Genomic DNA, 10821 nt, shown 5'->3' with positions numbered 1-10821 from the left:
TGTGTCGTTTGAGTTAATGTTCTCCATTTCACAAGTAGAACACAGAAGAGACAAACAAACACAACAGACGAGTAACTAGTTCACTATTACTAACAGACAAGTAACTAGTTCACCAATACTAACACAACAGACAAGTAACTAGCTCACTATTACTAACAACAGACGAGTAACTAGCTCACTATTACTAACACAACAGACGAGTAACTAGTTCACTATTACTAACAGACGAGTAACTAGTTCACCAATACTAACACAACAGACGAGTAACTAGTTCACTATTACTAACAGACGAGTAACTAGTTCAATACTAACAACAGATGAGTAACTAGCTCACTATTACTAACACAACAGACAAGTAACTAGTTCACTATTACTAACACAACAGACGAGTAACTAGTTCACTATTACTAACAACAGATAAGTAACTAGCTCACTATTACTAACAACAGACGAGTAACTAGTTCACTATTACTAACACAACAGACGAGTAACTAGTTCACTATTACTAACACGACAGACGAGTAACTAGTTCACTATTACTAACACGACAGACAAGTAACTAGTTCACTATTACTAACACGACAGACGAGTAACTAGTTCACTATTACTAACAACAGACAAGTAACTAGTTCACTATTACTAACACAACAGACAAGTAACTAGCTCACTATTACTAACACAACAGATGAGTAACTAGTTCACTATTACTAACAACAGATAAGTAACTAGCTCACTATTACTAACAACAGACGAGTAACTAGTTCACTATTACTAACACAACAGACGAGTAACTAGTTCACTATTACTAACACGACAGACGAGTAACTAGTTCACTATTACTAACACGACAGACGAGTAACTAGTTCACTATTACTAACAACAGACAAGTAACTAGTTCACTATTACTAACACAACAGACGAGTAACTAGCTCACTATTACTAACACAACAGACGAGTAACTAGTTCACTATTACTAACAACAGACAAGTAACTAGTTCACTATTACTAACACGACAGACGAGTAACTAGTTCACTATTACTAACAACAGACAAGTAACTAGTTCACTATTACTAACAACAGACAAGTAACTAGTTCACTATTACTAACACGACAGACGAGTAACTAGTTCACTATTACTAACAACAGACGAGTAACTAGTTCACTATTACTAACAACAGACAAGTAACTAGTTCACTATTACTAACACGACAGACGAGTAACTAGTTCACTATTACTAACACGACAGACAAGTAACTAGTTCACTATTACTAACGCGACAGACGAGTAACTAGTTCACCATTAACACAACATACGAGTAACTAGTTCACTATTACAGACTCAACCTTTGATATCAGACATTAATTTCTTTTGATTATTAATAAATATGAAACCTCATCCCACGATAGTACGTGTTGTACACATTTACTCAAGTCCTGTATTTCTATACAACTTTGCGTACAATTATACTTTACTTAAGTACATCCATTGCTTTATACTTCTTCATTTCAGAGAAACATATTGTACTTTTTACTTCTTTATAGTTACTATCAAAAGTTAAAATGTGATAAACTAGGAACATATTTAATATTATATTATATATATATATATATATGTATATATATAGGCTTTGCAGTATTTAATATAGAACATTATACCACAACATTCCAGACTGACTCGTGAATTCTACATTTATACGTGTTGCTTCACGCTGATCTAAACTGACCTTTGCTCTTTATTTGTGAATCATTTCTAAGTGAAAATGGACAGAAATACCTGATTGATCATTCAGGTGTAGCAGCTGTTTATCTAGAAACGTGAAAATGTTTTAAGTCGTGTCAACATGTTCATCTCACAGCAGATCACAAAGAAGTAGTCCTGGAACACGTTCAGGTGCTGCTCAGAGATACACAATAATAATAAAGTCACACAGAAATGAATGAAAGTTAAACTCTCTGTCCCTCTATGCTTTTGTGTCTGTGTGTGTGTGTGTGTGTGTGTGTGTGTGTGTGTGTGTGTGTGTGTGTGTGTGTGTGTGTGTGTGCGTGTGTGTGTGTGTGTGTGTGCGTGTGTGTGTGTGTGTGTGTGTGCAGATGGTGTGGTGAAGGGACCTCAGTTCATTCACACAGGCAATCTAGGAGTTATCAGCTCCAAGGACGAGCAAATAAAAGCCCCCCCCACCCCCCCGCCTGTCCGGGGACATTTCATCAAGTCCTGCTAACCGTGATCTGGTCACAAACAAACCAGGAGCCAACTCTTCACATCCACCTCTTAAAACACTCCACCTTTAGAAATGTGCATATGAGAACATACTGTTAACAGAAGGAGTCACATACAGAAGCACAGACACAGTTCTTTGGTTTTCTACAGAAGACAAGAGTGTCTCCGCCGTCTGTCCGTCTGTTACGTCACAGCACTGACCTCAATGAAACCCTGACGGGACGCTGAGGCGACGAGCCAAAGAAGACGCTCAGAAGCTGAGAACAGTCGAATGATGTCCAGCTCTCATGTTGTTCTCATCAAGGCAAACTATTACATTTTAATATTATATAAAACACCTTTAACAACGATCTGAAGCTAGCAGAATTGCCTCCTCCTGAACTGTTGCAGTGAGTTGTAGTTTAGTGTTTTCTGCTCTGTACTCCTGCTGTATTTTAGGTGATAATAATAATAATAATATCTTGAATTAAATCAAAGTTTGTGAAAGAACTGAAATGGTAACTTGTTTGGAACAATCACAACCACCATGTTGCCTTTGAAGAGTTGCTGTAACACTTTGTGTGTTCACAGTAATACAGCGTATTTATTAATACAGTGTGTTTCCCTCTTTGATGGGAATAGTGTGTGTGTGTGTGTGTGTGTGTGTGTGTGTGTGTGTGAGTGTGTGTGTGTGTGTGTGTGTGTGTGAGTGCTCCTGGTTGTGAGTCCCTGGGTTAACGTTGTGTCTTCAGAGGTGAACACTGAGCAGAATGACTCTCAGTCTGACCTCCAGGTGAACACATGCTCTTCATAATGCGCCTTATGCTTTTACTATGAAACAGATCCTTGAGGACAGTATCTCACTGCTGATAGAGGATCCATTAACTCTTCTAGATCCATTAACTCTTCTAGATCCATTAACTCTTAACTACTAAGAATTTGGACATTTGCTATTTGAGCTGCTTGGACGCAGTGAGGCTTCGCCTCGTGGGCTGGATGCGTGTTGACTTGACTCTTTATGAGTGTCTAATTTTACTCCAAGCATCTGCTCGCTGCTTGTGAACCTTGCTGACTCTTTGGCCCCATCATCTCCTCTGAACTTCATATCTTATTACGTAGATTTTCCAGTTTGTTCTCCCGTCAGGAACCGTGACATTCAGCTCACGGTGACGTACGGTGAAACCTTTGATATTAAGGCCCTGTTGCCTCACCGGGTCTGCCCCTCCTCCACCCCTCTACCTCTGCTCAGGGTCGATCGATACTTCCCCTGTAGCTTATCACTAATGTGGAACCGGCTGTTTGTCCAAACCCCGCTCTGTCTACATAAAGACTTGGAACGGGACGGCGTCGAACCCAAATGCACGACGTATCGCCTCATGAACCTGCAGCTCCGTACGCACGACTGGACTTTTAACTGTTTGGAAAGACAAGAAGATGAGCTGGTGAGAGAGAGACGGAGAGAGAGGAGAGAAGAGCTGAGAGGGTCAGGAGCAGCAGAGGAACCGGTCCTTCACAGAGGGTCAGGAGCAGCAGAGGAACCGGTCCTTCACAGAGGGTCTGGAGAGGAGATGAACCGGTCCTTCAGAGAGGGTCTGGAGCAGCAGAGGAACCGGTCCTTCACAAAGGGTCTGGAGAGGAGAGGAGGTGAGTCAAAGTCTTTATGTCACAGATTTATTTGTGAATTCAAACTGTGATAAATGTCACAATTAAAGTCATATTCAGAAATGTTATGTACAGCAACACATGCAGGACTTTTTACATAACTGTTAAAAGCAGAAACAATGAATATGTACTGAATGTCTACAGTCTGAACAAACTCTGTTGTTCAAGTTCAAACATGTTTCTTAATATAATAATACATGTGGATCACACAGGTGTTTTTAACTCTCTCACACACACACACACACACACACACACACACACACACACACACACACACTCACACACTGACACACACACACACTCACTTTAAACACACACAGCTGCAGTCATCCCCACACACACACACACACACACACACAGGGACACTCTGATAAGCCTTGTGTTTACTCAGCTTTATTTTCTATTGTTTTTCTACATGTTTTTCATTCATATTGTGCTACACAGATGATATGACATCATAGCTCATAGTGGGATTTCAGCCTGATTAGAGTTTTTATCATTATCTTTATGTTTATTCCCTCACTTCACACGTCACAAAACGTCCTTTCTCCTTTTCTTCACCAGGTCGTCTATACACCATTCACAACCAGCAGCCTCTCCGTCTGCAGCGTCTGCAGCGTCTGCAGCGTCTCCATCTGCAGCGTCTGCAGCCTCTCCGTCTGCAGCGTCTCCGTCTGCAGCGTCTGCAGTGAACGTCCTCCAGAGCTGTGGAGTGTGACAATGGTGTTTGTGTCCTGTGAATCAAACGCCATTATCACACTAAATAGCTACAGTGTGAACCGGGCCTCAATACCGTCCTGCTTCAGCTCGGTTCTGCATCATCTCAACCTTCTCTCTGCGGTGTTTCCTCGTTCATTCTGTGAAGCACCATGCAGGAGGACAGAGAGGAGGCGGAGCACAGGGTCTGACTGTGACCCCCCCCCCTCTCTGCTTGAGGTGGTTGTCTGCTGCTGGAGACCTTCAGCATGAAGACAAACAGACGGCCTCTTCTTCGTCCAACATGTGTCAGTTCATCTTTCATCATTGTCTTCATCCATGTAAATAAAGTTAATAAAGTGTTTGCTTTGGTCTGTTGCTGTAGAGTGAATTTAAGAGTTCAATAAGACACGACAGATGTTTCTATAGTCATCAAACCTGCAGGTCAGAGGTCGTCTTACAGGAAATGTGATTCAACTTCATTAGAAAAGAATCAGAATGCATCTTTAAGCAGTAGCAACTCTTTAATAACAAGGACCTACTGTGTGCTGCTCACACACTAGCCAGGGTCAGACATATTATATCATATCAGAGACGTTTATGATATGAAGACGTTAGACAGAGGAGCAGCTGCTGTGTTATGGGATCATGTGGTCTGGGTGTCAGGTCTGTGTTCAAGTCCTGAACCAGAACACTAGAGATCCTTGAAATCAATATTTACAAGCAGCGCTGCACCAGACAATAAAACGATGAATCAATAAATCTCTCAGTGAACAAACATCATAATGGAGTAACATTAAAATAAAAACCTTTGTCACAACAATGACCCAGTATGTCATCATACGACACCGTTTAAAGACGCCTCCGCTAATCAATCACTGAACAAGTTCATTAATTTAATGAACTAACGCTTTGAAAACATCACCAACGTAGAAAAACAAGAATTCATCTGTAAAGAAAAGTCGTCATCAATAAAGCCTCTAAGACGTCACCAACGCTCCGCCCACATCGGCGCTTTCAAGTGTTGAATATGTCACAGTTTTAGACTCTCGTACAGAAACCATAAATAAAATATATATCTCTCAAATGTTCAGCGGTCTCTGTCTTCAGAGCCACATGTGTCCTCTCGTCATCTGTCCTGCTCCTTCCTCAAAGTCCAACCTCCTCCTCTCATTACGACTTGCCCTTCACTGTTGGCCCAAACGTCTTCTTCTTGGGCGCAGCAGAGGCTTGTGGTTTGGGTTTGGCAGCAGAAGCGGGCTTTCTGGGTTTGGGCTGCATGGACTTGAGGCCCAGGATCTCACAGTACATGTTGCACTGGTGCAACGCCTTGAACTGGTCGATGAAGGAGGGGGCACAGTTCCCTTTGAATCCCTTATATCTAAACAGAAATATGAGTTATGAATGCATCAACACATGAGCATCTCTTATGTGTGTTAGAAGAAGACGCTCACCCTTTCTTACAGGTGGCTATTCCCACATCAGTCAGCCTCATTCCCACCCCTGAAAAACACAAATAACAGACATTTAACATAAATAATTTGCAGATAAAATAACACATTTTTCTAAGATGTATATTTCTGTCCAAACCTTGCATGTCGGTGACCAGCAGGTTGCCCTCAGTCTTATGATGGACCCAGTGCTGGAAAGCGCAGCATTTCTGTCCCGCCTCCGAGTCGCGTCTCATCAGGTTGATCTCTTTGCCGTCCTTCACAGAGTACTTGACGAAGTCTCCGATCAGCTCCTCCTCCAACGTGGCGTACGGGACGTCGTTGGACGGACGGTGGACCAGGTAGATGGGAATGATCCTGGAGCAGCAGGACGAAACAGAAGACAGAGACTGTGAGTGTCTCAATGACTCTATGTGATACTATGAAGACAGAGAGTGTCTCAACGATTCTATGTGATACTATGAAGACAGAGAGTGTCTCAACGATTCTATGTGATACTATGAAGACAGAGACTGTCTCAATGATTCTTTATGATACTATGAAGACAGAGAGTGTCTCAATGACTCTATGTGATACTATGAAGACAGAGACTGTCTCAATGATTCTTTGTGATACTATGAAGACAGAGACTGTCTCAATGATTCTTTATGATACTATGAAGACAGAGAGTGTCTCAATGATTCTTTGTGATACTATGAAGACAGAGACTGTCTCAATGATTCTTTGTGATACTATGAAGACAGAGACTGTCTCAATGATTCTTTGTGATACTATGAAGACAGAGCTTGTCGTGTGTTTCCACTCACTCTGGGACTTCTCCGAAGGCTTCCACAGACTGGGCGGCGCTGGTGTACCCCTTGATGTACTCTCTTGCTGTGTTCTGGACATGACACTCCTGCAGAGCACAACACTAGTTACCCTTTCTGTGTTAGGAGATCTCTGCTCACGACGATGTTTCATCTAAGCCAGCAATGCTCTGGAGGGCTACGCATAGAAGACGTCTCATAAAAGCTTTGATGAATGTTGTGTTTGCTGTATTTTTGTTAAAGTTAAAAATAAAATGATTTGTGCAAAGAATGCTCATAAGAGTTGTCGTGTTTTGCCGTTAAATCTCTTGTATTGCAGTTATACATATATATGAGTTATTCCATCATCTCCATCATGCTGTGGAGCCAAACAGAACCTCTCATGTTGTACTTTGAGCTCTGGAGGAGAGTCCTGTGACGCCGTTACCTCCACAGCCAAGCTGAAGTTCTTCTGAACGAGCTCCTCGTTGCTGTTCGTCCCGTAGCTGATGGAGGTGTGCACTTTGAGCACGCAGGAGTGTCCCGGTACCAGCAGCGGCATCTGACCCGCCTGCATCTTGGTGCGGAAGGCCCGCCGGTGCATCCCCTCCCCAAAATGGACCTTCTCAGTGACGATGCTGGCAGGCTGGTTCTCTCCAAACTGCTGGTCGGACAGGAAGTCCTCCTTGAAGATCAGCTTGGAGCAGCGGACGTCCTCTTCTTCACTCCCGACGTCCACAGGGGCTGCTGGAGGTTCATTTAAAGAGTCAAAATCCAAAACAAGCTGTGAAGTCATGAAGCTCGTTCACAACTAGATCAGAACTTACAAGCGCTGGTCTTTGGAGAAGGAGGGATAACAATCTCACTGAGAACTGTAACATAGTCCAGAAGAAGAAACACTTTTATGATTTAAACACATTCATGTGGTAGATGTTGATGAAGTGAATCCATGATTCATACCTTCATATGTGAGCAGGTAGTCCAGGGTCACTGATCCGGTGATCAGAGGACCGGTCAGCTGACACTGGTACTTGCCCAAGTCTTTGTGAGAAGCAACGGAGATGGTCAGTGAGACTCTGCTCTCATCCCCTGCACTTCGGGAAGAGGCACAGCGTCACAAAATGGAGTTCGGTCTGAACGTTTGACTCTCTGTCACATTTCATTATGCACTGATACACAATGATAGACCTGCTCTGAGTCCGTCCTTCACCCTCCAGTCTTTGTGAAAGACGCTCTAGATTATGATCTGTAACCTTTATTAGTCTATTACTTGTCTTTTTGTGTGGTGAGTCAACTCAAAGCTTTCTTGTCTGGCTGTCATGTGTCATGTGTTCTTTTACTTCCTGATTTGTTCCACCTGTGTCCAATCAGCTGCTCTCCCTCTGGACTTAGTGTGTTCCTCTGTTCCTCTGTCAGTTCACCGTCTCTCTGTGTGATCCATCAGTTCCAGTGTTTTCGTTTAGTCTCTGGTTTGTTTTCTGTCTCGTCATCAGCATGTTTAACAGAAAGTAGCAGATAAACACTTGAAGGCTTAGCTAGAGGTAGTTAATGAATATCTTTTTTTAATGATTAGCTGGCAGCAGTTAAAGGATAAATGATTGTCCAGCTGGTGATTCTGTTTGGTGAATCTGGTATGTATTGAAGACTACGTCAGGGTGTGAAGCTGAGCTACATGACCTCATGGTGTACAGGTGAGAATACATCGTAAAGATCCCGTTAAATGAAATACCTTCTCTTGCTCTCGGACAGGACGACGCCCCCTCTGCTCCAGGTGATGGTGTGTTGGGAGGAGACGGCCTCGAACTGACACCACAGACACAGACTCTGAGGATCTCCGCTCACTGACACCGCCTGGATGGGCTGCACCACCTTTGGGTCTGCCGACATCATCACGTGCTTTTATTAAGAGGCGTTTACACGCCGTCATGCAGGCGGGCGGCAGCAGTCGTTACGAGGATGCGCGTGTCTTACCTTCCTTTGGTGGGACCTTCTGCTTGACCACCTCACTGTAGGCCTTCCTGCGAGTCGCCCCGGCGTCGACTTTGGGCTCCTCTCCCTTGGTCTGGATAGAGACGTCTGGCTTCGGCAGTTTAGACTCCAACACACCGACAATTTTCCCAAACTTATCCTGCGACAGCCGTCGTCTTTTGATGATGTCATCGTTCAAAGGACTGCTGAAGCTTTTGGGCTGGTGGTCTCTCTGGTGTGGGGGTTGCTCTCCCTGGGTCGCTTTAGCTTTAGCCTCTGCTTTCTGTGACCTTTTCTCTTCTGACGGGTCGCCGTCCTTTTGAGCTTTCCCAGATTTGGCGCCCAGCTTGGCCTCAAACATGTCAATCCTTCCTTTTGCACTCTTTGCTTTTGCTCCGTTCTCCACTTCCACCAGCGGCTCCCCGACACTTTTCACTCCCGTTGCATTCTGGGTGTGCTTCTTTTTCTTCTTGCCGTGCGGCTTGCTCGGAGCCTTCTCAGTTGCCACGACGGTCTCAGTCGCCACTTTAGCCTCCTGGACCTCGAGCCCGATCTGAGTGTTCTCGCTGGTGTGATCTCCCCCGGTAAGAGGTCGAGCTTCTTGCTGTTTGCAGCCCTGCTGGGCTGAAGCATGATGAGCTACAGTCTCCTGTTTTTTGCATGCTTGTATGCCGTGTTGCTGACCAGCTGCTTTGTCCTTCTTGGAGCGCGCTTTGCTCTCTGAGGTGGATTTGTGTGTTTTGTGCGGCATCTTTTCAGCTGCGTTCTGACTCAGCTCAGATCGTGAGGCGATGGCGATGGGTTTTGCAGCCCTGGGGGCAAATGGGTCATTTAAATGTAAAGTGATGACTGCAACGCGGTCGCTCTCCGAGACGATGAAGTGATCTGCAGGGACATCGGCCAAGTTTGACAGTTCTCTGCTGAGGTCATGAATCTCCTCAATGGTCGTTTTTCTTGAAGCGATCGAGTCCAGTTGTCCCTCCGGTGAAGACGCCTCAGCAGACGTTGTTCTATTTCTCTTTTTATGAATCAAGTCGTCACCTTCCAGAGACTTGATGTCAGTGATCCTCTCCGCGGTCGGCCGGACAGCGCAGGTTTGTATGTGATCACAACTGAGGCCTCTGTCATCGTTGAGAGACCTTTTGGCACAAGTTTGATCTCCTTCCAAACTTCTGCTCGTCCGACAGACGAGGGAGCTCAGGGCTAAGTTACCGAGAGGGGCTGAGGGCATAATAAACTCAGGACTTCCCCGCCGCGGCTCCACCTGACATGTTCCGTCAAGGTCTGCTAAAGCGCCGGACGACACTTGTGTTTGAACGTTGACATGTAAGCCAGGTTGTGTGGGCACACCTGGCACCTGTGAGCTGGTCAGAGCGTGTGTGGAGTGAAAATGAAGATCCGTTGGAGGTTCAGCTCCTTGATGGACCTCAGCTGGCCCACGGATCCTTCTGACTTCCTGCTCGGTCAACCAGCGCAGCTGATAGACACTGTGTCCACCTGTCACTTCACACACTTCATCTCCAAAGGGCTGGAAGTGGAAACGAACAAATAACGATAAAGATGTGAGACATCAGATAGTATAATAAGAAGTAATGTGATCACATGTAGTACTGTTAAAGTGCTGACATCAACAGGCTTCAACAGGTCATTGCTTTAAAGGCAGATGCTGCAGACAATACACAACAGTCAGGTTCAAAACATACCTTTCTATAGAGCCACAAAGCAGACGGCCATGAAAGCCCATGCTTCTACATGCACTGCCACAGTCCATGTGTGCTGAAGCCTACAGTCGCTGTTATAGACGGGAGCTCCAGCTATGCCCTGCGCACCTTAGCCAATCAAAACGGACCCGCTGGTGTCCTGATCCTGAGTTTTAAAGGAGATGCGGTGGGAGCGGGTGTGTTAAAGGGTGTATACGTAAAGAGAGAGAGGGAGGGAGAGAGAGAGAGAGGGAGGGAGGGAGGGTCGTGTTTCATTCCTCAGCTGTGCTCTCCTCTCACCTCCCCCCCCCCCCGACACGCCACTGATGCATGCTATTATCATTGAACTGCCCGCTATTATT

The 10821-nt window shown here is 44.8% G+C and overlaps 1 protein-coding gene across 2 annotated transcripts; it reads right to left on the bottom strand.

Annotated features, from left to right (window-relative positions):
• Positions 1–5076: 5076 nt before the first annotated feature.
• On the bottom strand, positions 5077–10601 carry alpk2 (alpha-kinase 2). Of its 2 annotated transcripts, none has more exons than XM_068706802.1 (10): positions 10463–10601; positions 8763–10287; positions 8521–8668; positions 7752–7885; positions 7619–7663; positions 7240–7538; positions 6813–6901; positions 6146–6363; positions 6010–6058; positions 5077–5936 (listed from the first exon to the last, which is right to left on the bottom strand). In XM_068706802.1, exons 2-10 carry the CDS (start codon positions 9988–9990, stop codon positions 5729–5731), a joined length of 2418 nt encoding a protein of 805 aa, XP_068562903.1. In that variant the 5' UTR covers positions 9991–10287; positions 10463–10601; the 3' UTR covers positions 5077–5728. The 2 variants fall into 2 exon arrangements, with proteins under 2 accessions (XP_068562903.1, XP_068562904.1); XM_068706803.1 differs by having other exon boundaries at positions 7240–7535.
• Between the last annotated feature and the right edge of the window lie 220 nt (positions 10602–10821).

The sequence above is a fragment of the Cebidichthys violaceus genome, unplaced genomic scaffold (assembly GCF_023349555.1).
Source record: "Cebidichthys violaceus isolate CVI_PGR_0920_01 unplaced genomic scaffold, fCebVio1.0.p SCAF_12, whole genome shotgun sequence".
NCBI lineage: Eukaryota > Metazoa > Chordata > Actinopteri > Perciformes > Stichaeidae > Cebidichthys > Cebidichthys violaceus.
The sequence above is the reverse complement of the archived record's forward strand: the minus strand, read 5'-3'. Positions and strand labels throughout refer to the sequence as shown.

Bases quoted from the DNA above. Each gene is read 5' to 3' on its own strand.
- alpk2 (XM_068706802.1), bottom strand. From the start codon at position 9,990: ATGCCCTCAGCCCCTCTCGGTAACTTAGCCCTGAGCTCCCTCGTCTGT. The intron at 8,669-8,762 runs GTAAGACACGCG...TGATGTCGGCAG, and splicing joins GAAGGTCCCACCAAAGGAAG to ACCCAAAGGTGGTGCAGCCC. The intron at 7,539-7,618 runs GTAAGTTCTGAT...ATGAACCTCCAG, and splicing joins TTCTCCAAAGACCAGCGCTT to CAGCCCCTGTGGACGTCGGG.